Source organism: Pituophis catenifer, unplaced genomic scaffold (genome assembly GCF_029215685.1).
Source record: "Pituophis catenifer annectens isolate HBS135680 unplaced genomic scaffold, rPitCat1.0.hap2 SCAF_3, whole genome shotgun sequence".
Taxonomy (NCBI): Eukaryota; Metazoa; Chordata; class Lepidosauria; order Squamata; family Colubridae; genus Pituophis; species Pituophis catenifer.
This window is the reverse complement of record NW_027256883.1, coordinates 205,535,479-205,561,776: the sequence shown is the minus strand read 5'-3', so window position 1 is coordinate 205,561,776 and position 26,298 is coordinate 205,535,479. Positions and strand designations below refer to the sequence as shown.

The following is a 26,298-nucleotide window of genomic DNA, read 5'->3' as shown; positions in this document are numbered from 1 at the left end:
AACCCTTTTGATTGAAAACTTTTTTAAAAAAACCAAAAAGCAGAGAACAGTTAAACATTTACATGTTTATTTATAATTACAATTTACATGACTCCATAATGCGACCTCATCACAACGTGTCACTCTTTGCAATGAAGGCCTACAAAAAAAAAAAAAAACTAAAGCTTTACACCAACTTAATGCAAGACCTAGGGGGAGCCATGGAAATGGGGGTGGCGGGGAGGAGACGCAGCCTCCACTATGGAAGCCTTTCAACAGAATATTTCTACAAGGTAACAAAAGTGGCACAAACCTATTACTAAAGGCTTTTACCCATTTCCATGCAAGTGTATAATCCCTGTGTGCTCATATCCTCCATAACTATTTTAAAAACACACCAAAAAACAAAACAAAACTATAAGTTGGGGGACATTATGAAGAGCAACTGAGTTTACTGAATCCACCCAAGCTTCATTTAGAAGTTGCATCTTGCATTTTGAGAGAACGTGAAGCTTGGAACTTTTTCCCCCTTTAAATCAGAGAGATAAAAAAAGATCCCTCAAGATTTGCTGAAAGGGCATGATGTGTACGTTTTAAGCCTTCTCCGCCTACAGAAAATCCACAGTGGTGTAGAACGGCTCATCATTAGAAAATCGACAACGGCATTCATCCCGGATCAGTTTTGAGATACTAATTCTTCTGAGAGGGGTGACCAGCACTCCAAGCAACTCTGCAGTTTGTAAAACTCCAGAGAAAAGATTTCTCAAGCGGCAACTCAAGAATTACAGATAACATGGTGGGCGACAAATCCCATCACTACATCACACACACAACATGTTTGCACTAGAATTGGTTTCTAGACATCAAAACAATTGCTCCAAAGGGGGGGGGGAAGGAAGGTGAAGAGAAAAGCATAGAAGTCAGAAGAAAAAGACCAGCAGACTTGTCCGTTCTCCAAATTTAAGTTGCTGGTTTCGGGGTGGTGGTTTTTTTTTTTTTTTTTTGTGGAAGAGTTCAGAATTGCATCGCTTTCTTTAGGAACAGAACAAGTACTCCTCCCCGTGCTCAACTACAACAGCGGCTAGAATTTAAGCAGCAGCACAGGTTGCTTGCACTACTTGCAAAAGACCCTCGCTCGCAAAAAGAAAAATTGAGAGAGAAAAAACAAAACTTGAACCGGTGGTTCCCGAGTGCGCTCCTATTGAAGTAATCCCAGTGCTCCCATCTGCTGTGACAGACTAGCAATAATCCCATCAGAATTCAGGCTTGTGAAGATAAAAGTTTCATTCACCCATCCTTTTTTAAGTGCAGCAAGTTTGTATTGTTCCCTCCTTCCTATGTACATGACTTCATAGCGATGTGGCTGAAAGCTCTAAAATAAAACAGAGACATGTTTTTTTTTTCTTCCAAATATACAATAAATTTGTTATTAAATTTGTTTGCTGTCCATCTCGTTGCAAGTTGACTCTTTTGTCTATTTACCTTGCTCTGTTGGATGCTTGTTTACTTCAAATGAATAATAAAGGGGTGGAGGCATATGGTAAACCTTTTCACAAGTAAAAACAGGAGAATGTGAGGGCATCGGTTGTTTACGATTCCCAGACATGTCTGAAATGGTATAGGCCTGGTCTCCTGCTTGAGAAAGGGGATGGACTAGAAGACCTCCAAGGTCCCTTCCAACTCTGTTTTGATTGTTTGAAATACACTTGAAGTATTTTAAGTTCTAAAGGTTAACTAGGTACAGGTAGTCCTCCACTTATGACTGGTCACTTAAGTGACTGACTGAAGCTACAGCAGACGTCCCAAAAGTTGCAAGTAAGATCCGATGGCCACCCTCACTTCTGATCATGTGATTGCATTTTGGGTGCCTGGCAATTGGCCCACATTTCTGACCATTTGCAGCATCCCATGGTCGTGCAACCATGATTTATGACATTTCCACCAAAACCTAGCATTTTCTTTTGGCATAAAATGTTCCGTAGTAAGCAGTGGTTTGCTTAATGACAGTGAAATTTGCTTAACAACCATGTATTCGCTTAATGATCACCACAAAAAAAGGTCATAAAATCAGGCGATCCACTTTATGACCATCAAAATTTTTTAACCATAATGGGCAGGTTCTATTACGGTCATAAATTGAGGATTACAAAACCCTTGAAAAATTCTGCCTGCAAAAAAAGCTTGCACCACCATAAAAGCAAATATTTCACTACTTTAAATACCTCCTCCAAAGAGTCTAATCGTTAGTTTTGAGGAACAGACTCATTATTTTTTTTATTTTTATTTTTTTATTTTATTTTGAATTTGTATACCGCCCTTCTCCCTGAGGACTCAGGGCGGTGAACAGCCAGATAAAAACATCAGATACAAATATTAAAACACATTTAAAAATATATATAGATTTGGCCCCATTAATTAAAACGATAAGCAAAACAGAACAATTAAAAAACCCTTAAAAAGAAATTAAGCCAGCCCGGCTTGTTGAAAAAAGAAAGTTTTAAGGGCACGGCGGAAGGCACTGAGGTCATGGATTCTCCTTATCTCAGGGGGCAACTGATTCCAGAGGGTAGGTGCCCCCACAGAGAAGGCCCTCCCCCTGGGGGTCACCAGCCTGCATTGTTTGGCTGATGGCACCCCGAGGAGGCCCTCTCTGTGGGAGCGCACGGGTCGGTGGGAGGTCGTCGGTGGCAGTAGGCGGTCTCGAAGATAGCTAGACCCTATGCCATGGAGCGCTTTAAAGGTGATAACCAACACCTTGAAGCGCACCCGGAAGACCACCGGGAGCCAGTGCAGTTCACGCAGGAGCGGTGTTACATGGGAGCGCCACACTGCTCCCGTCTCTACCCGCGCTGCTGCGTTCTGGACCAGTTGGAGCCCTGGGTGCTCCTCAAGGGGAGCCCCATGTAGAGAGCATTGCAGTAATCAAGGCGAGAGGTTACGAGGGCATGAGTGACTGTGCACAAGGAATCCCGATCAAGAAAGGGCCGCAACTGGCGAATCAGGCGAACCTGATAAAAGGTCCCCCTTTTATGAGCAAACCATTTAATTTTCTTTATTTATCCCAGCTGCTCTAAGAAAGATGAAACTAAAATACTTTAATTTTGTAACTTGCCTGCAGAATTCAAACTCTTCCAGTGCCAACTCTGGGAGTAGCCTGACTTCGCCGCACGGCTCCAGACCCCCTTCCACCACGAAATCCCCCACGAAAACTGCGGCCACGGAGAAATCGCCCAGAAACACCAAAGGTCTCTGTGTTCAGCTTCCGTTCTTCAGCCCACGTTGTACGCCGTGAACTAAAGAACAAAAGTAACCAGTTTTCCTGTTACAGTCAAGTTCTCTCTAACTTTCTGCTGTAAAATTCTTGTCTCAAGCAAAGACTAAGACTAAAGTCATCGCATCATTTCCCACACAAAAACTCTCACAAAATATCCTATAAAATGTGCTTTATGATTGTAAATTATTCCAAATCATATTGCTGTTGCTGAGATTTCCAAAGCACATAGATCGAGTAATTCAGAAGGATGAATTAGGGATAAAGGATTCAGTAACCAAGCAGCAGTATTTATGAGTTTTGTTTCGGCCAAGAATATGTTATATACATTGTTTTTTTCTGCTTCCCTCTATCATTAAAATCTTAACTGAAGGCAGAACTTGGTAAAAGTTAAGAAACAAGGATATCAAGAACCCCAAAGAATACAGTTTCTAAACATTTTGGATTCCCATCACACAAAAATGAGATTAAGGTTCAAATCCAAGGATTTCTACCAAGTTTTGGGTTGATCAAGTTCTTTTGGTCTCAAATTTCTTTTTTAACCCCATCTATGATTGCTTATCAAACTTTAAACCTTAAGTACTGCAGAGTACTTTAGAGGCTAAAAAATGCTTTTAAGATTTTTCAAGCATGGCTTCAATAATCTGGGAAGGGCTGTAGGTAAAATCTACAATATAGTACAAAATTGAGAAAGGCATTCATTTGCAACTGAAAAAGGACCAGGGACTGCAGATTTAAGGACATTCATTTGTTGAAAAGCAAATTTCTGCTCAATATACCAGGATAACCAGGCAAAAACATTATTACACTGACAGAATTAGTGTGGAAGAGATAAAATAAAGCTGCTAGAGTTCTGTTACCTAGACTTCAGTTCTGATGAGATGTTATCAAAGAAGGATTTTGTTTTGTCATAATAGCAGTTGGGTCCCAGTAGATCTTCATCTGGGTTGCCATCACAGTTTTCAGCAGCCACAGTAGGCTCTCCCTTGTCTTCTCCGGTGTCAACTTTATCATCTGATGGAGAAGGGGGGAGAGAGAAGGAATAGTTATTTTAAATGTGCGTATATAATGACATGCTATACTGTTACTAGATCAGGGGTCTCCAAACTTGGCAATTTTAAGACTCGTGGACTTCAGCTCCCAGAATCCCTCAGCCAATATAAGTTGCCAAGTGTAGACACTCCTGTACTGGATGTTTTCTTTCATCCACACCAAGGAGGAAACTGGAATACAATAAACAGCCAAAATGCTAACCCTTGAAATTAAGTTTCTTCCTGAATTCTTTATCCAATTCTTCTCGGTTGAACTGTGCATTGGCGCTTTCAAAGTCAAAGTCACCTTCAAACTTGATTGTATTCTCTTTCACGGCAGCTGGTCGATTCTGTCCCCTGGAACGATTCCTAGTTCTTCTATTTCCTAAACAGAAGATGTTACAATCTTCTAGTGAGAATTCATTTAATTTTAGACAAAGCAAGGCTTGACCTTACATGCTCCTTGCTCAAGGCAATGCATGATGCTGTGTTGTTCAACATCATTTGAATTCCACAGAAGTGATGCCATCAAGCTGGCTGATCTGGTACTTCTCCTTCTATTAGGCTTGCCTGGCATGAATACCTAGAATTTGATGGAGATCGCCTTACACTCAGCAGAAGACATCCATCAAATCAGAAGCTTCAGGAAATTTTGCTTCTGAATCTTGTTTATACAGATAGTCCTCGATTTACCACTATACTTTTAGTGACTGTTCAAAGTTACAACAGCACTGGAAAAAGTAACATGACTGTTTTTCACGCTTACGAAAGTTGCAGCATCCCCATGATTATATGATCAAAATTCAGATGCTTGGCAACTGGCATGTATTTATGACGGTGGTAGTGTCCTGGGGTCATGTGATCCCCTTTTGTGCCCTTAAGACAAGCAAAGTCAATGGGGAAGCCAGATTCACTTAACAACTGCAGTGATTCACTTAATGACTGTGGCAAGAAAGGTCATAAAATGAGGCAAAACTCACTTAACAACTGTCTTGCCTTAACAGTGGAAATTTTGGGCTCAACTCTGGTCATAAGTTGAGAGCTACCTGTATTGCAACATAGTGAAAAATAATTCTATTTAATTTAGAAATATTTTGCTTAACTTCTACTCTATTGAACATTACAGAAATACTGGTAAATTGTTGCATTCTAATTCATTTTACATTGTGACTTAGATTTGAAATATTTCTCCTAGACCAGCATAGCTTCCTCGGCTAATGCTGCTAAAGTCATATCACTCCATAAGACTTCAGGTCCTTGTGGACTATTCTGATGTCCTTTCACTTTAATTCTTTTAGTTTTTCATGCATAGAGATGTTGAACTCTTCTAGCCTTCAACTGAAATAGGAGTATACTGAATTAATTAGGAGCAATTAATCTTGATTCTATGAAAGATTGCATTACAGCAGTAATGCAGAAGAGGGCAATTCAGTTGCTTTGAAGAATTAAATTCAATTACTTTGGACAATTTACAATCAGGTAACATACCTGATCTCCTCCTCTGGGGCCTTCTATTCTCATCATTCACCTGCCCTTGCGTTTGCACAGGTGGTGGGTCAACTATATCTAAGACAAAATAGGAAAACCTGTTCACTCCATATAGCCAAGATGCTGAAAGGCAACAGCAGATGGTAGTTCCAATTACTATTAATTTAAAACGCTGGCATATTGTCTGAAGGAAAAGATTTCAGTACCATTTGTCTTGTGATTCTGCTGAATCTGACGTGTGTTGCGTTGAATTGCTGGAGGAGCTTTGACTGCCTTTTTGGGATTCAAGCTGTTATCCAGCGGGCCAGTCTGAACAGCCTGCTCCACCATTGGACTTTTGCGCACTGAATGAACAGATGGAAAAGCAGCACCTGAGAGAAACCAAGCAACGTCAGTAACCCCTGCATTTGTTCGGACCAAACTTGATTTGTGCTCAGAGACCTTGGCTCCCCTCAATCCTGTCAAAAGATTTTGAAACAGAATCTTCTCCTGAAAGAGGCTTACTTAGGAAGCATTAGCGATTGACCAAAAACACTGCACGGATGGTGATGCTACAAGACACAAATTCAATTTTCCTATAGTTCTTGAATAGTAGCAAATTTCAACAGGTTACTTGAAATAAATTTCGCTGCACGTATTTCACACCAAACCAGATTGGTTCTCAGATTTAGATGAAAATCACACCCTCTGAATCTTTGGGAAGAAAGTCTGAAAGCTAAGCTCTTTCACACAGAAATGTGACTACTGACATAATTAAAAGATCTGGTTCACACACATCACAACGAAGTTGAAGTGTGTTCTTTTGACTAAGTTACAATTGACTGTGTAAGCGCCACATGCTAAGCTGAAACCAAACAAATAATATTGCTGAGAATGACATATGAATGTACCCACATTTACAAAAAGTTAGCTGCTCAATTGTCAGGTGATTATGATCATGGATTCCTCACCATATTGACACAGGCAGCTAGTAGCAAAGCTCAAAGGTACCAGTATAAAAGCATACCAACTTCAGACTTGTGGGATTTGCTAGCAGATTGGACCTGTCCATCCAGCAGCAAATCTACAAGTTAAAAGCAGCAAATCTAAACATTCCATAATAATTTGGTTCAATGGAAAACACAGCTTTTCCTGGGAGAGCACACATTCCAGCTTTTACCAGAATTGGTGTGTTTCAGAAAATCTTTAGCCTGATTATCAGTTTACCTGAGAAAACAGTTTCTAATATAAATACTATAGCAAGTCATTTGGAAGCCATTCCACTCAAACATGCAAAATTTAGAATAGCTGTGAGAAATTTGTTTTAAAAGAAAACTCAACAAAGCCTCCATGAGGAAAGCGACAAGCTTTCAGCCTATATGTTGGTAAAAAAAATTAGGACCTGACCTCAAGAAGGTATGAAAAGCCTTTGAGGGGGAGGAATGAACCAGTAAAGACTTAGAAAAGCAGCTACAATAGTTCAGAGATTGTTTCTTGACCTGGCCTATCTCAAGGAGCTGACAAGTCCTCTTGACAAGTATTAAGCTTTATATCTAGTATTGTTTTCTGGCTATTTAACGCTGACAACAACAGAAGCACGGCAAGATCAAGGTTCCTGTTAAACACACACGAAGCCTCTGTTTTGGAAGGAAAATAAAGCATGCAGATACAGAGGTCCCTGTAGTTCTTCAACTGCAGAATTCAATTAACTAAATATATAACTCTTTCCTTTTGATCTATGATTAAGTTCATCTCCTCTTTCCCATCAAATATTCCATTACTGTGATGCTGACTGAAACATCAAATATGAGAAATCATCCATAAACCTTGTCTGGGTCCCATATATCTTTAAAAAAAAACCCATACTGTAATTGTATTTGAAACTAACTCACACAGTAGGCAATCAAACTGAGATATGCATTTCCACAGTAAGATGAAGTCCAACCACTTTGTAACTAAATAATTGACAATTAGATCTGAACCATGAATTCCGATTTCTGTAGGTATATGCTGAGGCACACATATTTCATTACTGCTTGAAACAGTAAAATATATATATTTATGCAATGCTTGTGTTATGTCAAAACCTCTTGAAACCTTTTTTTAAGTGGCCCTGAAGGCGAAAAAAAATTCTAGAGCTGCAAATTAATTTCTAAGATGCCAAACTGACAAATAACATTACCCTTTCTGAATATCCACTGCAAGTGTTTCAGAAAACGTCTATTACTGCTTAAAAGCCACTCACACAGCTTCCCCCAAATCCTCAAATATGATTCTGAGGAGAATTGCAACTTCAAATACTTCTTCCTCCATCTCTGCTTTAGACAATCCAAAATTCAAAAGGAAGTGTGAAGGAAATGCCACCCCCACCAAGCGTTAACTACGTTCAAGGCTACTCAAGAAAATGCACAAAAATGCATTCAGAAAGCACAGAATAATATAATCACCTGAAGAAAACTAGAAGCACAACTCCCTGAAGAAAATCTTACTTTAGAAACGTTCAACATACGGAACAAAGAGACTGCTCCTTGTCCTCTCCTTCCCAGCTTTTGCCCACCGTTGCTGAACCCTGGCCTCATAGGTTTGCCACAGAATTCAAGCAAGGCCCATCAACTAGTCAGGATGCTGAATTCACCAGCCCAGAATTTATCTGGGGAAAACATTTTACCAAATGTAAACTGCTGTATTCCAACACCACTCGGGAATTCATAAGACATGCCCATGAACAATGGATTGCCTTGTGGATGACCTATCATCTGCCAATATACTAAATATTATAGGAATAATTTTCTCCCAGCTTTAATTTGTAATTTCCCCCCCTCTTCTCTTAGTTGCACAGGTAGGACTTTTTTGCAAAGTGGAAGGCTTCCAAATCTGCAACAGCTCATTCTCCATGTGTTTATGCTCCCAAATTTCTGTTTCCACCCTGCACTATCCCTTCAATCTAGTTTTCACCTAAGAACATTAAATGAATGGCTAAGAAGCGAGTTCCTGTTCATCTACCCATCTGATACCTGGAGCAGGTGCACCAAGGCTTTCAGAAACAACACTACTGCGGTAATTCTTGCACATGTTACTTTGTACAGGAAGAAAGGGTTTTTTTTTAAAAAAAAACAAAGCTTTTGCAAACACCATGCAATTCTTCTAATACTTGGAATCCTCAAGCTGCTGTTACCCTTAGAAGACAGCAGATGTGGCTCTGATGACAAGTCAGGCTCTGAAACTGGCTGAGGAGATGAAGAAGTGCTAGGACTGGAAGCAGCTGCTGATGCTGGAGGGCTTACCAGCTTCTCTAGAAAGACAGACAAGGGAGGAGAAGAAAAAGCAGAGGAGGAGACTGGTGAGACACGGCAGTACTGACATCCAGACGACTGAGGAGAGAAGGTTTAAGCAGCTAACATATTCTTAAAAAGTTCTGAAACTTGGAAGAATATGACCAGGGAACGAGACAGATCCTGTTAAGTTGCCCACCATCAGATATACATTACACATTGTATGCTAACTTTATGCAGAAATGGCTTTAAAAAGTGACAGAAATGAAGAAATGGACAAAAAAAAATGAATATGTCATTTAACACTGAATAATTTATTTTTCCTGAACGAATATATGAATAACCTTTAATTTTCTCACTGCTCAGAATTCTAACCTGTGTGTTTCCAAAAATATGTTAGTGTTCATGTAGAAAATAGAGTCCAACATTCATCCACCCCTACAAAAACCCGAGTAACTGCTCAGATGCACTGAAAAGAGGAAGGAATCCTAATAAATGTTCAACTGATATTCATTAATTTGTACATTTTACTTACATATACCATCCAGTCAGTAGCCTGTCTAAAAATGGATTAGTTGAACAAACTTCACTTAATAACCTTGTTTAAAACCAGTAAAAAGTTAAAGTTTAACACTGGTTTTTGCAAAGCTAAAGTTTTGCTTTCAATTTAGCAAAGGTCCAAATTCAATGTATCTTTAAGACTAATTTTCACTCTATATATCAGTCAGTGCCAAGATGGGAAGTCTTCAGATTAAGAGAGTTATATGATGAAATATTTTCCCACAATATTATGATACTTTTTTTTTAATGCTTTTCTTATTCATCAATATGTATTTCTCCCTCAGAAGCATACTCTCTGCAGACATGTAGCCCACCATTAAATGGTGCAGCCCAGAGACTGATCATCTCAGCAACAGGAAGGTCTTTGTTACTCACCTAAACCAAGAGATGCTGCATATTGTTGGCCAATTAAAGAATTGGCAGCAAGCTGACTGTAGGACGACATCCCTCTGAAAGGACTATAAGGCACATGAGGTTGAAAAGAAGATGCAGACGCAGAGCTCAGAGACGACTGCAAAAAGTGAATGTGAGACAATTAGCAAAAAGAAGAAAACAATATGGATGACGGTACAAAAATTTCTTACATGCTTTAAGAAATGCAAAGATTAATACATATTATGCCATTGTTGGTTTAATCATGGTTTCTCAAGAAGCCAAAGTGGTCTAGCTGCTAAATACGTTTAATATCAAGCTGGCAGGCAGCGTAACATCTGGTCAATAATCTGATGATGTTGTGAAAAGAATAGTATCATGAGAAAAAAAGGAAAATCCTTGTAACCATCAATTTACAAATCAAATGGGGAAAGATTCATTCAGCTGTATAACACGACCAGGATGGATAAAAATCGATGATTTTTTTTTTAAAAAAAAATCAAAATCGGATTTTTCAAATTTGAATCAGATTTTTTAAAATTTAAAACATATTTTTTTTATTTTTATCAAATTTATTTTAATAAAATGCTTTTGGAGTAAAAATCTAGTTTTCTGTTTAAGATACATTAATAATTTAATTTATTTAGTATGAAATGGAGCTTAGTTATGTATCATGAGGCTGTATATTCTGCAATATTGTGACTGTCGGTAAATCAATAGCGCGTCAGAGGAGGACCTGCTACGGGACAGAGATGACAGTTGCTCTTTAAAAATTATGATTTAAATCGAGTTGATTTAAATCAAGCCTTTTTACTAGTGATTTAAATCGTGATTTAAATAGACTTGATTTAAATCAAATCCACCCTGAACACGACCAATTTTCCACATGAAGCTGAAGATGAAAACCAAATGACTCTAACCCAAATTATGGATTATTATCTTAATAAAGAGATCCACAGTTGGGGTAGTGATTAGAAACTGGGAGACTGAATTCTAGTTCTGCCTTAGATAGGTAATCATCTGGAAGGTTCTAGACCAGTTCTTCACTCTCAACCCTAGGAAGGTGGCAATAGCAAACTACCTCCCCAAATCAAGAAAACTACAGGGACTCATCCAGGCAGCAACCAGAAGTCAAGACTGATTTGAAGGCACCCTGAATGTCTTAGTAAAAGCCATCTGCTATAGTCTTCACAAATCATAGTCATGAGAATAGATCTTTCTGCCTCACCGTCTCCTTCAAAACCTAGCACTATGTAATGCTAATAATGTTACTTTTTGGAGGGACACTTTTTGTCCATTGATAGATTTACAAGATTTTAGTTTCTAATGTGTCCATTACTATTTATCTGTTAAATCACCAATCCTCAATGTGTTTCATTTTTGGATTCTAAGCCCTAATTTTTGAACAGGAGTGCTCTGGCCAAGAATCCAGAGATAGCAGTCAAACTTCTTTATAAAACTATGTGGTTCCATCACACTAGCCAGGCAGCAAATCAGAAAAAGCCCACATGCTGTTAAATATTAATTTAATAATTTTCCCATTGTTGGAGGGAGAGAGGTGGTCTTAAGATTTGGAATAACAAACTTGATTGAATACAAATACATTTCAACCAAATATGTCTGGGATCAGTACTGCCATTATGCTTAGAACATGATCAGATGGATTTCACCTTAACTCCCATTTCAGTATCAATGTTCGTAAATGAGTACATCCTAAAACATGGCTAACAGCAGTTAAACTAAAAGTGAAACACTTCACGTTGACTGCATTCGTAAAGCATTTTTAATGTTGGCACCAACTTTACCCATTTTCTGATTTATTTCAATACACTAAACCATAAATTAATCAAATGGATTAGGTATCACAACAGAATAAACCACCAAAAAAAAAAAAATCCAAGAGGAACACTGACTAAGGATAACATTCTTATGGAAATGCAGTTTGCTAAGTTTTAAGCTGACCTCAGTAAGCACTGTAAAGTGTCATTATACTTTAGATTTAAACAGCCATTGCAGTTTATTAACTATAGTTGATTTATCATGGAGTGTAAACTAAGTAGTATCTGAAATTATTAACATACTGGAAACAATGGCAACTTACTCAAATAGTAGTCAAAACATTTGAAAAACCTTAAAACTCAGGTTTCCTGTTTTCATTTATATGCTCCTAAAACAAGGGAAATCCAACATACATCTGTACTCAAATCTGAATGTTCCGATTTTTTTAAATGGCTAGTCGTTTTTGTTTAAATAAGACTAGGGTCTAACCAAACCAATTTGCAGAAATGGCTATGTTGAAATATGCCCTAGTTACATCAGTAAAATCTTTACCAAGGGCTATTTTTCAAATGAGTTCAGACAGAAACACTGGCCAAAGACTGACGTTAATTAGCCAATGATAGGGAACACCCGATTTCCATGTTACAAATAACTCACTATCCTGTTCTAGTCAAGCTACCTAAAATATTTCCCCATTAGGATCTGTCCGAGTTGTAAATTCATTGGGAGAGGACCCCATTTATACCATCACAACTGGGGACATCCTTGGTGGAAATGAATGAGATAATCAGCCCTCCATTCTTCTGAGATCGATAAAATGAGAACCCAGATTGTTGGAGGCAATATGCTGACTCTGTAAACCGCTGTAAAGCACTGTGGAGTAGTATATGTCTCTTCCCAATCACACTCTATAGTGTTTTGGAATAACAAGAAGTTTTTTGCTTCCATTTCTGTTATCATTGTGCTAGACTGAATAAACAGGTCTTAATAAGATTACTAATATACTATTGTGGTTAAGCTGTTTGCGTTTGTGTTTTCATTTTCTACTTCGCTTACACTTCTATTGTTCTTCCCCTTGCGTACTGTATTTATCAGAAAGCTATGACACCAATTTAACTTAGAAAACATATCAAGCAATAATAGAGCTGTTCTCACTGAATTAAAATTTATCAATAGGACCAGTTGATTTATATATGCCTACTAAGGGTGGTTTATACTGTTTGACATTCCCAAAGAGATACAAGGTGAAATGCTTATCCGTTCCAGATGGAATTACTTACCTGGACAATAGCAGGGTCTTGAGGCAGATTATGCTGTGCTTTCGGAGGCTCACATACAGTGATATCTTTAATGTCACTCCCTCGGAAGATGATATATTCATAAACTTCTTCCCTCGGAGGAGCAGGGCGGTCTGTGGGACGATCTTCTGTTCCAAATGAGCGCACTTTGAAGAAAGACTTAAGCATTAGTACTTGAACTCGAACTCGATACCTGTTTCACATCATTTTTATATACATATCGTCTTTTTTTTGGCCATATGCTTTGAGCTACACTATCAATTCTCAAAATAGGAATTAGTATTCATAGAAGAAAGTATTTGTAGCTCAGGGTTGAACTGTGGCGCTCTCTGAGCTTGGTGGTTTTCTTGCAGGAGTTTCATTACTAAACTAGGTAACGTCATCAGTGCAAGTTAGTATTTTTTAAGAACTTATACTGACTGACCTGGTTACCGAGTGGTCCAACTTGTTAGTATTTGTTGACCGATATTATAGGCTGTCTCTTGCCTCTCATTTACACTATATTATTGCTTTGGAACTCAGATAACTCCTGCGAAGGAAAATTTATTAACTGATAATTTCTCAAGTTTTTCTAATCCAAAGAATAATGGAAGAAACTTATTTTTCTTCCATGTATCTTCCCCCAAATTGTGGCCGAGTGACAGGACATCCTGGGTGTCCTGTTTAATGTTCTCTCCAAGAAGCTTATCCAGCACTTACGCTGATAGAATGTGACCTATTTTTAAGACATATTTTGAGAGTATACATTAAATGACTAATCTTAGTCACAATTGAGTCCAATGTTTTTGTTGCTAAGTGAGACATTTGTTAAGTGAATTTTGCCCCCTTTTATAGTGGGCAAACACTTATTAAGTGAATCACGGCAGTTGTTAAGTTAATAATAGTTGTTAAATTAATCTAGCTTCCCCATTGTCTTTGCTTGTCAGAAGGTCACAGGAGGTGATCATATGACCCTGGGGCATTGCAAGCATCATAAATATGAACCAGTTGCCAAGCATCCAGATTTTGATCACATGACCATGGGGATGCTGCAACGGTTGTGTGAAAAATGGTCGTAAATCACTTTTTTCAGTGCCCTGTAACTTCGAATGGTCATTGAATCAACTGTTGTATGTCAAGGACTACCTGTACAATTATGGTCTTACTAAGCATTCTAAAGGCAGGATCTATCCAATATGTTTTCAGCATTAGGCAGAGAGATTTCATTTTCCAAACACTTTATATTATTTTTTTCTTCCTGAACAATAAATATTTCATTTATGTCATATTTTAAAAAATGAACTGGCTGGAAATACTTATTAAAAAATACTACATAAATGTACTAAGTAAGGATACAACAACACTGTTTTAATACAAGCAGCAATGCTGTTTTGTATGAGTGGTCCAAAAATTAAAACATATCAAGTTTCTTTCATGTTTCAAATAAATAGATTACTCAAAATTATACTTGAACGTTTGTTTTTCACTAACATTGCTCACTTGCAGGAATGAAACCATATAATTTAGGGCTGAAGAAAGAAGTAAACCAAATATTGAAGTAATTCATCCCTTGGTTTTTTTTAAATCATGCCTATCCACCCCTACGGAATGGAGCAATTAGCAAGGAAGTTTGATACTGAGAGAAATGCAAAATGTTTATTCAACACAAAGCAAAAAAAAACAAAAAAAAACAACCTCTATCATTTTTTAAGACAGTAATTCTCAATCCCAAAACCTGTGTAGTTTTCAATGGGAGAGGAAGGAGAAACATGACATTTGGACAGGAAGATCAAGGAGTTGTTCCACACAGAAAAAAAGTATAGCCTAATAATAGGATTCACTTTTTGGAGTACAAAAATTACATGTGTATTAGGCTGAACTGAATCAAATTAGCAGAACTGCATTCTCATGGCAGGAGATTCCTTTGTTTTCACTATAACTGACAAACTTCCTCATTCATCCACATTTGTTGCTGCCAGATTAAAGCTAGAGGTCTAGTTATATGTTCAAGGTATGCCTCTGTACCAGTTAACAACTGTATAACTCTTCAGATGCAGCCAATTTTTTTTAAAGCAGTACCTCTTTTATTCCTAAACATAATCATAGCACAGGAGTTCTCAATTTAAGACAATTAAGCCTGGAATTTTAGTTATAAATCATTGTGACCATTAAGCGAGACATTCATGTGACAGCCTCTCTTAACTACAACCCCAGTTCTCCCCATTGCGTTGTTAAGCAACTGCACAGGACTGCCTCAGTGTGGGGGAGGCCTTGGAAGGCCCGGCACTCAGAAACCTGTCATGGTTTGAGAGGCCTCATGTGGGCCTCCTACTCCTCCCCACCAACTCCCTAGACATGTGGGTTTTCTCCTTGCCCCATCATGCCTGGGTCCCTGGTGCTGCTGACAGATGTGCCCAGTTGATAGAAAGCTAGCAAAGGCAATCTTCCTCAGAGGCAAATCCTTCTCAAGACTGACCAGGAATAGGAAGTTGGCCAGCAAAATGATGGGACAGGGTGAGGTGGGGCAGGGAGAAGGCCTAGGCCTCTTGGGACTAGCAAGGGGAAGAAAGAGACTTGCACATCAATGGCCCTAGATCAGGGTTCCCCAACCCCCGGGTCTATGGACAGGCACCGGTCCACGGCATGCCAGAAACAGGGCTGTGCAAACAAGCAAAGCCCCATCTGCAGGATGCAGGCAGCTCACAAAAACATGCTCCCTCCGGTCTGCAGAAAAACCTCTCTCCACGGAACCGGTCCCTGGTACCCCAAAGGTTGGAGGCTACTGTCTTAGATGACTGATGCCTTCCAGCCTACAATGGGGAGGAGTTGCAGAACTCCCAAAGTTGCAGGAGCATGCATGCTGCCAAATGCTCTCATTTTAATCATGTGACCGGGGACAGTGCACCATTTGGAATTTGGGGCATGGGCCATAAGTCCCATTGTTCAGCTCATCCTAAATTAGAATAGTCACTGAATGATCAATTTTAATTCCAAGTCAAGGACATGTTATTCTCATATGCTATTGCCTCTATTAGGAAGAATGGCACCATGGGTAACCAAAGCACTTTTGATTTTGGTGCACATTCTGCACTAGATGAAGCCCTACACAGAATGTATAATAGTAATAATAATAGCCTTTATTGTCATTGTACATCATGTTTACAACGAAATTGGTTAATGTATTATAATCCTCCAATTGGGAGGTCATTAGGACATGACTGACTGAGCAGACTTCCTGGTCCAGGAAGGGTTGCAACCTACAACACAACCCAAAGCTGTGGAAAGATCTCTTAAGCATGGCTACCTCTTGCTCCCCTCAGGAGCTGTGTGTCCAGAGGATCCCCAGGTTACACACTGGTTCTGAGGCAGTGCAACAACCATTCAGAACCAAAATGGAACGTCCCAGGGTCCAGAAGGCCCCCAAACCCAAAGTCACTCTGTCTTATTTTTGAAGGAGATTTAAATTGCAATATCCTTTATTAAAAAGTACATAACATTTTTTTGGCTTTGATAAAAATACAGAATCAGAGTCCTCCCCCCCCCCTTTCTAGAAATAAAGATTAATTTCAAGAGCTGAAGAAGCTTCTTGGGTGAGAAGCGAAACTTCTTCAAAGAAAAACAAGAAAGTCCATTTGCCTCTTGAAAAAAGCACCTTTGGGACAACCATGACCTGGATGACTGTGAATCTCCATAGATGATTAATTTCAAACTTAGTTTAAGAACATAACATTTAGACGGACCAATCTTCCTGCTGCAGGTTCTACTTTTAAAGTTCCTTCAGGATCAAAAGGTACATTGTTAAAGCAATCAAAGTTAAATGAGGATCTGCAAACAGATTTCATCATTCTTCAGTGACTATACAGTACTTTATTTTTGCACACTCCTTTCTTTGGGGAAGAAGTTACAAATCTAATTCTTACGTCCTGTTAGGAATCGGGCTCCCAGTGGCACCAACACTATTTGGCCACTAGAGGACTTTGCAGCATTCAGCACCAAATCCACTTCTATTTTCCAAAAAAAAAAAACCAGGTAGATTTACAGTCCTACAGAATTCTTGTTTAGCAAAGATGTGATTCTGGAATCTTTGAAGTGGTGCTAGTCTAGCACACGCAAGAGATAATGGGTCAATTTCTAAAGGCAACTGAGGAGCTCGTTGCTGCCATTTCAAAAGGACTTTATGCCCTCTTCTGTTACCACATTGCGTTTCTCAGTACATGTAGTCCTCAACCTACAACCATTCATTTAGTCACTGTTCAGAGTTATGAAGACACAGAAAAAAAGTAATGTACAAGCACTGCAGCATCCTCAGAGTAATCAAAATTGGCAACTAGCATTTACGATTACTATGGTTGCAGCAGCCTGGGGTCATGTCATTGTCATATGAAACCCAGCCAGTTTCTGACAAGCTAAGTTAATGGGGAAAGGTAGCTTAGCTTAATGACCGCATGATTCACCTAACAACTGTGTCAAAAACAACGGTAAAATCAGTTGTAACTCACTTAACAACCACCTTGCTTAGCAACAGAAATTCTGGTCCCAACTGTGGTTGTAAGTTGAGGGTTACCTCTATCTGGATTTGCTTTCTTCTTTTACATATCTCACATATCTCACATATAATGTGTGAGTTTTGCTTCTCACATATTATAAATCTTTAGAAAATATTAATGGAAAGGGACTAACTGGCTTTTCTTCTCCATTTGTGCTTTAGGTCTCAATAACTTCTTAATTAAACAGAAGAATCGTTCATTCTTTGGAGGATTTTATTTTCACCATTTTGTAACAGAATCAACAACAGCTTCATTGGGAGAAGCTTATTTAACAGTATACAAAATGCCTCCCTACCTAGAATGGATTCTAAGGCACAGATTTTTTTTCCTCTTCATTTTTAGCTTGCTTTTATAACACTTCATTTTGGAGTTATTTAGTGTTCAAATATTAAGGACTGCAATTAAGGATCCCAAGCATCCTCTGTAGTTCAAAAAGTGCATTTTTCCCGTTGCAAGATCTACAGGAAGCTGGGAATAATTAGCAAATTTCAGCCACTTCCTAAAGGGATTTGACTTTCTGCATTACTGGAAGCTAATGCCTATGACAGAAACAATGCTTGTAAAGCTTTGCCTAGCTTTACCCTTGCCAAAATTTCAGTTAAAAAAAGCTTTGCTTCAAACTGACCTAGGTCCTAGGTAATTCCTTCCATATAAAAGCTCAGCAGTGATCATACCAAGGTTTTTCAACCTTGGCAGCTTTAAGATGCGTGGAGTTCAATTCCCAGAATTCATCAGCCAGAAATCCACATATCTTACAAGTTTGCCAAGGTTGAGAAACACTGGATCATACAGATTCCTTTTCTGAAAAGAAAAGACCCCTGCCTATACTCTTGCAGGAATAAAGGGCACAGGATTGATATTACGGATTCATTCTGCTATAATATGGATGACGGAGTTCTGGCGTAAATTACTGTCTACATTGTTTCCAAAGGATGGGGGACTTCTTCATAGTTCCAGTCTCTATTTTAATCCAGTTGCCATTTTATCTGAATATGGGGTAAGCCCGTCTTTGTTCATTAATCCAGGATACTAAACCGGCTGCCAGCAATTGGTGGGCCTAGGCAAACATGCAATTGCTACCTCCAGTCCCAAAGACATTTATGATTTATTTAAAAACTTTGGCACTCCAGATGACCATTCAATTCACCTCTATGGACAGGCAGATTCTGGCCACATCATAGTCTAAATGATTTCACTATTCTAAAGTCATAAATTCCAACAGGCAGTATGCAAAACTGCTAGCAACTCTTTCCCACAAGGCTTCTGGAATTTAGGCATGAAACTCTGTAAATAGTCTAGTGCATTACAATGAAGGATTAAAAATCCTAAACAATTTCATCAATTCTTTTCTGCTGGTATTTTAAATGGTGCCATCTCACAGACATTAATAACTCCAGGAATCTGGGTCAAGTCAATGCCGTCAGCCTTATATAAAGTTGCAACAACTTTGAGAGATAAAAAAATTATGAGAGCCTTTCACAATTTAGGGCAGGACCCCGCCATCCTGAGGCTACAGACTGGTATCGGACCGTGGCCTGTTAGGAGCCAGGCCGCATAAGCAGCAGGTGACCAAGTGAAGCTTCCTCTGTGCATGCACAGGATCTAGGCTGCATGCAAACCCATCCCCCCTCCCAGTCCATGGAAAAATTGTCTTTCACAAAACTGATCCCTGGTGAGAGAAAGGATGGGGACCGCTAATTTAGGGGACTTGTTTCTTCTGTAGTAGCTTGTGCTTGATCTGGGTAACCAGCTAAAAGTTTCTCAACTTTCTCCCCGATTACGTAACATTATTAACATTATGTTCTATCAACCTGTCCAGGACTAGAGCAATCATTTAGCTAAACCAGGTTGATTTTGTTGTAGTAGTTAAGGTGCTGGTGTAGAAACCAGGAGACTGAGTTCTAGTCCCGCCTTCGCATGAAAACCAGTTGGTTGACTTTAGGCTAGACACTCTCTCAACCCAACCCACCTCACAGGGTTGTTGTTGTGAGGAAAATGGGAGAAGAAGAGAGTATTATGTTGCCATCTTGAATTACATTAAGAAACAAGATGTTCTGGCAATGGCATCTACAATCCTTGCTCTGTCTCTGCAGAAAAAGCTAATTCAAAATCCTTGGTGCTCTCTAAGCATTCAGTCTATCTTTCTTCAACTTAATCTTTGTAGTCCCTAAGTCTGTTTCTGCCTTTCCCGCAACCATGCTGCATTTCTCTTTTATCTTGGAAATCTTTCAAAAGTGCATTTTAAATCTGTTACATTGCTCCTCCAACTTTTTATACTATTCATTCAATCTCCATTTATTTACACCACAAAGGTCATACACCTTGAACAGGATTTTCTTGCTAATATGTCAGGGTTCTACCCCCAACAAAAGAAAACTCCGAGGCTTGAGTTTCCTCAAAGTTCCATTTTATTACAGATGTCATATTGGTACATCTGGGAAAACCTGAATTTGAAAGTTTCCAGACTTTCCCCACCCAAAGGAAAGTTCAAGTCCCTGCCCAACACCCACATGTCCATCTCATGGTCCAATCAAAGCACTATCCCAACTGGAGATGCCTCCCAGTTCTAGTCCTCCAGGTGAAGGGCAAGATGTCCTTGACTCTCTGAGAAAGGAATGTTGTTATGACGATATATCACCTGGCTCCATACAATCCCCCCTCCCAAGTTTCCCACAGTAGTAAATGTGGCAGGCCTGAAGGCCCAACAAAAAAGATGGCTTCCAGGCCTGACAGCTTGTGTGACCTTATTTTAATGCAATATTAGAAAATGCTTCCTTCATTGGAGGCCATGGTGATTTAGTTCTGAATTTCTTATAGACACACATTTTTTCAAAGATCCCTTTTCCATTTTAATTTTTTTCCTCTAACATAAATGATGGGGGAATGCTTTTACAGTTGCTTCTGAACCAAGCCAGGTTCCCTCAGCTTTTCCTCACTGGAACAAAAGAAAACCAGTATTACTACACAAAAATGCTTCACAACTCCAGGTAACTCCACCGAAACAGCAAAGCTACCAACTATAAGGCTTCACAACTCTGATTATTTTTTTCTAGTGGCAAAATGTAAAACATTCTAGAATGCTATAAATATTCCCACCCTGTACATCACAGTTAAAAAACATTTCTCCACCTCTCTCACAATTTACACCCTGTAGCTAATTGTTAAAAGCCAGAGCTGCTAAAAATCAAACACTCTCAGAGTTAAAAGAAAACCTACTTGTGGGTATAATCTGAACTTTACCGAGCGAGCTTTTGTCTTAACCAATCAAAAGGAGAAATGGAGTACTGTTCCTTAGGCATCATATATTTTAATTCCAGAATATGGCACTAAGAAACTAAACTGCCAAAGGGAGACAGATCAGCAAATTGGGGACAGAGAATAAAGTTGAGGAAAGCCACACATTACTCAAACAGACTCAATATCAATCAAGCAAATCATCCATACCTTTGCCACAATGAATGCTATTCAGTAAAGTTTAAAACTGATTTGAAAACAATCAAAAGACAGGAAAGAAGACACCCATTCTTGGAGGATCTTAACTAAAGAATACTCTCAAAAGTTCTGGCTGACTTTTCACATAGACTTTAAAGCTAAAAAAGCACTCTAGCAAACTTAGCATTATAGTTCTAGCAATCCACACTATTAACAACAAAGCAATTCCCATTTTTTTCCAAAATTACATGTATCAGCACATCAAAGACAGAACAAGTTGATCCAGTGTTTTCAACATGACTACCCACTCTGCTTACATGTACACAGTATGCATTAATCAGTACTTGAGTTTGCATATATTCTCCACAAAACAGTACTGTTTAAATTTTAAGTCACCTTCTTATTCTAAGCCACAAAATAATAAAACTGGCTCAAAATGGAAAGCCAACATTACAAAGCGCTGGATCTCTTATCCTGCCTCTCCTTGTATGGGACTTCAGTGCTATATTGGGCCTTTGTGCTATCTTAGAGAAGTGTCATTTTAACTGTAGCTTTGCTTACTTCACCGGGCAATAATATTGTGGAAAATTTTAATTTTAATTTATAGGTTTCCATTAAATCATCGTTCAAAGTTTTTTCACAGTTCTCTTGATTTTCTCTCAAGTGGGAGGGGAGAGAGGTGAATAAAACAGAATATTCATTGCTGTTTAGCTAACTTCACGAGGCCCATAAACAGAGCAAATGGATAAATGGCCAACTACTACTTTTGGGAGTGCAGTTATGCTATTAACAATGGAACAGGCTGGTAACGGACACAGACTATCTTGTTTTCCAGAATAAAATGCATTTTATAAACAACCAGTCCGCATAAGAGTGTGAGTATTTTGCCACATATGCTTCCAGGGACAATTCTGAAACTGCCCAACATTGAAACTGCCCAACATAAACAGCATTATAGCCATTTAGTGTGGAACATCCATACTTTTTTCTTTTGGAAATAGAAACCTTCTACCCAAACACATACAATGGAAAGTTTTCCAACACTACAATTTGCTTTTACTGAAGTCAAACAATATGAGGATCCAATATGCTTATGAGACTTGGAAATAGCAGTTAAAGAATTACTCACACAACTTGCTTGGCCATTGTTCACAAAATTACAGCCAAATGAAGCAACACACCTGCTTACACTTGCATGACAGACCCAACCCTAAACCATTCAGAACCAGATCCATAGTGGTTGATGTTAATTGCAAAGTCGTGTCTAAAAACCATGACCGCAGCTTTTACTACGCTTCTTTTCACAGATCCCCCCCCCAAAAAAAAATCCCTTGGGCACAGAGACCAGAGAATCACTGGAAGTTCAGCAATCCCCCCCTCTTCAGAACCCAGAGTAGTCTTAAAAGGAGGAGGGAAGCCCCTCCCCCAAGAAACTGCCTGCATCCCTCCGCAAACCTTTTTCCTGACCATGAGAAACTTTTTGAAATTGGGCTCAAAGAAGCAGGTTGCATGCAGCGGGGATGTTCCCCATATTCACACCCACCCACCCAAAAAAATAACCCTTAGAAGGATGCAAATTGCTTTTTTGTCCCCTACAAACACCGCCCGGGAATTCAAACTACCTTCTCCTTTTCCAATACCGACTTGCAAATGTCTCGTTTAATGGCTCCTCCAGCTCTGGAAGGCCAAAAAAAAAAAAAAAAAAAGCCCCGTGGGAAGGTTCTCCCTTCTTTTACGCTACCTCCCCTCACTCCCACCCTGGGGCCCTTTACCTCCTTTGCAAACTGCGCCCGGCTCTCCCTTTTGCAGGTCTGCGGCGCGCGTGCCCCTTTCAAGGGATGCGGACCCAGAGCCCGCTGGCGGCTCCACGCTCTCCTCCTCCTCCTCCCCCTCCCCCGCCACCGTTTGCAACCCAGCTGCGGCCCTGCCGCCTCGGAGCCCCAACAACAACCCCCCCCCACACCACCAGCCGCGCTCGCGTGTCCCTCCCTCCCTTTCCCCCCCCCGGGGCAAAAGCGGGGGGGAAGAGAAGAAAGAGCCGCGCGAGGGAAGCGAAGCCAAATGCCGCGGCGCCGCCGCCGCCGCCGTCGTCCTGCGCCATCGGCTCCCTCCCCCCTCCCCTTCTCCCATCCAAGCCGCTCGGGAGCAACCGGACCCAGGCGGCGTCCCCCCCTCCCTCAGGAGTGTGTGTGTGTGGGGGGGGGGGAAGGGCAGGAGGCTGAGGGAAAAAAGGCGTCCCTATTCGTCGTCCGCCGCCCCCCCCATTTCCCTCAGGCGTGCCCCGCCGCGGCCGCCACCCCCCCCCGGCCGCCCGAGGCCCTACCCTTGGCGAGGGCGACGGTGGAGTTGTCGGTGTCGATGGTGTAGAGGATGCCCTCGTAGCGGATCTGCGCTTTGGAGATGAGGCTTATCTTGCTCCCGATATACGGCGTGCCCGAGCTCATGGCGTCGGCGGAGCGGGGGGCCCGTCGGCCGAGCTGGGGAGCTGGAGGGGGGTGGGAAGGCCTGGAAGGCGGCGGCCCCCGACGCAGTCCGGCGGCCGGGCCTGGCCTGACGAGCTGGGGCTGCTGAGGAGAAGCGGCGGTGGGTGGGTGGGTGGGTGGGAGGGAGTGCCGCAAGAGGCGACCCGGTGAAGCGCCCCCCCCTCCCACGGAGTAAGGCGTCGTCTTCGGCGTTCTTCGTCCTCCTCCGTCGCACCTCCCCGCGGCTGACAGGCTGTCTCGGCGGCACGCGCGCCCTGCCGGGATATAGAGAGAGAGAGACAGAGAAAGACCGACCCCACCGGTCGCGCCTCCGCAGCGGACTGAGAAAGAAACCCCCTGCCGGCCGCTCCTTTTATAGACCGCGCGGGCAGATTTGCGGGAGGCGGAGAAAGGAACGAAGCGAAGACGGCGGCGGCGGACGGGAGGGAGGGTGGGGTGGGGGGGAGGGCGAGAGAGGAGAGAAGGCGGGAGGGGCCAAGAGGAGAAGGGCGGAGCCACGCAGGCGCCGCGGGCTGTCCGCGCGCGCGCGCCGGCCGGCTTGGGGAAGAGGAGCGGGAGGAGAAAGGGGCGGGGAGAAAGCAGGTAGGCGGGCTCGTTTGAGAAGGGAGGGGGGGAAGCGGAGGGGGGGTGTCACGTGACGGCCCAGCTGCTGCCGTTTTTTGCAACGTGGGAGGGAATCTCTCCGGCGATGTTTGGAGCGCAGGAACCTGGTTTGCTGAACTGCGGAGTCTCTCCTAACCCAGTTTTTTTTTTTCCTCACATCCCTAAAACAACAACAACAACAACAGCAGCAACGAAAAGGCGTGCAATTCCCCAAAACGCAAGCACCCAAATTTAAGCGTGGTCAGCGAATGGGCGCAAGCTACGGCGTGCTAGTTAAGGAGATCGTGGGCTTAACTGGGTTCTCTCTCTAGCAACTGGATTAGCCCAAATGTCCTTTCCTGCGGGGTTAAAGGAAAAAAATGGGTTGCTCGGTCAAGCCTTTAATTCCTGGGGTTTGCGTGATGAAAGCAGGGACGCGGCGTCAGGTTTGCAACAAGCCGCCAAGCTCAAAAGGCTCAGCCGGTTTGTGCCTTGCACTACTATTCAGGTGAAAGGAGCTTGTCAGATTCTGCTGGAAAAATAATAATAAATAAATAAAAGGCTGAGTAGGTGGTGAGGTACTATTTGATGGTGAAATTTACAAGATAAACACAAGCTTCTTTCAGCATACTGGAGTTGTCGACTACTGCTACGACCTTTTCTCCTGAGCTAATTCAGCCAAATGTGGTTTATTTAATGCATAATTTATTTAATAATAAATTATTATTTAATAATTTAGTTAAACAAGTTAATTTACCCAAGCAACATTTTTATATTCAGAGTCAATTATAATTAACATTTTAAGGTAGGTAAGAAATGAAGTATATCTCCTGGGAGTTGCAAAAGTAGAATCAAGCATTTTGGAAGAATGAGTGTGTGTGGTGTGCGTGTGTTGTGCGTGCATGTGTGCGTGTGGGTATACACACACACACACATTACAAAAATAGACCTGTATTACATCTGTAGACAAGGACCAGAAGACATGGCTGATATATACAGTATATGACATTGGTGATGATGTAATGGTGTCAAGTGACAGCAGCATCCGGAAGGTATATGGAGAAGATGGAAAAGTACCAGGCCCGAAGGAGGAACTGTAGAGGATGTGGAAACTCAAGGCCAAAATGGTCCCAGTAGCAGTAGGAGCACTTGGGGCTGTGACTCCTAATCCGAGCAAGTGTCTGCAACAGATCCCAGGAACGACCCTCAAACTCCCAGGCCCCCCTGGAAAAGGACCCAGGATTGCAGAAGACACAGACCACCTGGGTGAGAAGGGATTTCTATAAATATAAAACTCAAGGTAACAAACATAATACTCTTTGCTGTTCTTATTTTCCACACAGCAACAACCCTCTGAAGTGAGTTGGGAGAGAATAATTGGCCCAAAGTTACCAAGAGGTCTAGAATTTACAGTCTCTAGGTTTCTAAGGCAGTATCTTCACACCTACATCAAACTGACTCTCAATTGACCAAAATCCATATTTTTAATTTTTTTTTTTTGCTTTAATTTATATGCCGCCCTTCTCTGGAGCCTCAGGGCGGCTTACAATGCGTTAAGCAATAGCCTTCATACTTCTGTATATTTATACAAAGTCAGTTTATTGCCCCCACAATCTGGGTCCTCATTTCACCTACCTTTGAAAGGATGGAAGGCTGAGCAACCTTGAGCCTGGTGAGATTTGAACTTGCAGTAATTGCAAGCAGCAGATGTTAATAACAATGCTTTAGTCCACTGTACTACAGGCTCCTTTAAATTCAGTTTGCTTCAACAGATGACCAAAGAACATGTACCATTTCCTTAATGTTATTTTTTATAATGATTTATAAAATGATCAATGGAATTTGAAGCTGTTTTGTATTAATTGATTCCCAGATAATATAAACTGTTAACATTGGAATAAGACATGTTAGAAATAGGTGGGATTGTCTATATAATATTTCCACCCATCCCAGAAGAATGAAAGTTTAGTTGGAAATACATTTGCAATGTCCAATTTTTAAAGGGTAGTTATGTTAATCTTTTGCAGGAAAACAATCTTGTACGGTACTTTAAATGCTAATTTGTAAGAACATCTTTTGTGGATGCATAATAATCAGCCAGGCACATTGGCTGCACTTATCTAACATGCTAACTTTAAAGTGTGTTTAATAAATATATAGGATTCCATGGTATATATTCTCCCTCTATTCACACTTCTTAAATGAAGCTTGCAGAATCACAATATACTTTATCACAAATCTCAGG

At 40.8% G+C, this 26,298-nt stretch overlaps 1 protein-coding gene across 4 annotated transcripts; it reads right to left on the bottom strand.

Annotated features, from left to right (window-relative positions):
- Nucleotides 1-45: 45 nt before the first annotated feature.
- Nucleotides 46-23,866, bottom strand: LSM14B (LSM family member 14B). 4 transcript variants are annotated; one of them, XM_070941777.1, is made up of 10 exons: nucleotides 23,312-23,865; nucleotides 13,013-13,176; nucleotides 9,957-10,092; nucleotides 8,900-9,040; nucleotides 5,976-6,140; nucleotides 5,770-5,847; nucleotides 4,505-4,666; nucleotides 4,111-4,264; nucleotides 3,092-3,272; nucleotides 46-1,351 (listed from the first exon to the last, which is right to left on the bottom strand). In XM_070941777.1, the coding sequence occupies exons 1-9, from the start codon at nucleotides 23,430-23,432 to the stop codon at nucleotides 3,101-3,103; spliced, it is 1,293 nt and encodes a 430-aa protein (XP_070797878.1). In that variant the 5' UTR covers nucleotides 23,433-23,865; the 3' UTR covers nucleotides 46-1,351; nucleotides 3,092-3,100. The 4 variants fall into 4 exon arrangements, with proteins under 4 accessions (XP_070797878.1, XP_070797879.1, XP_070797880.1 ...); XM_070941778.1 differs by having other exon boundaries at nucleotides 8,924-9,040; nucleotides 23,312-23,864; XM_070941779.1 differs by lacking the exon at nucleotides 5,770-5,847 and having other exon boundaries at nucleotides 23,312-23,866.
- Nucleotides 23,867-26,298: the final 2,432 nt, after the last annotated feature.

Bases quoted from the DNA above. Each gene is read 5' to 3' on its own strand.
- LSM14B (XM_070941777.1), bottom strand. From the start codon at position 23,432: ATGAGCTCGGGCACGCCGTATATCGGGAGCAAGATAAGCCTCATCTCC. The intron at 9,041-9,956 runs GTGAGTAACAAA...CTGTCTTTCTAG, and splicing joins TGCAGCATCTCTTGGTTTAG to AGAAGCTGGTAAGCCCTCCA. The intron at 5,848-5,975 runs GTACTGAAATCT...ATTTTGTCTTAG, and splicing joins GCAGAATCACAAGACAAATG to ATATAGTTGACCCACCACCT.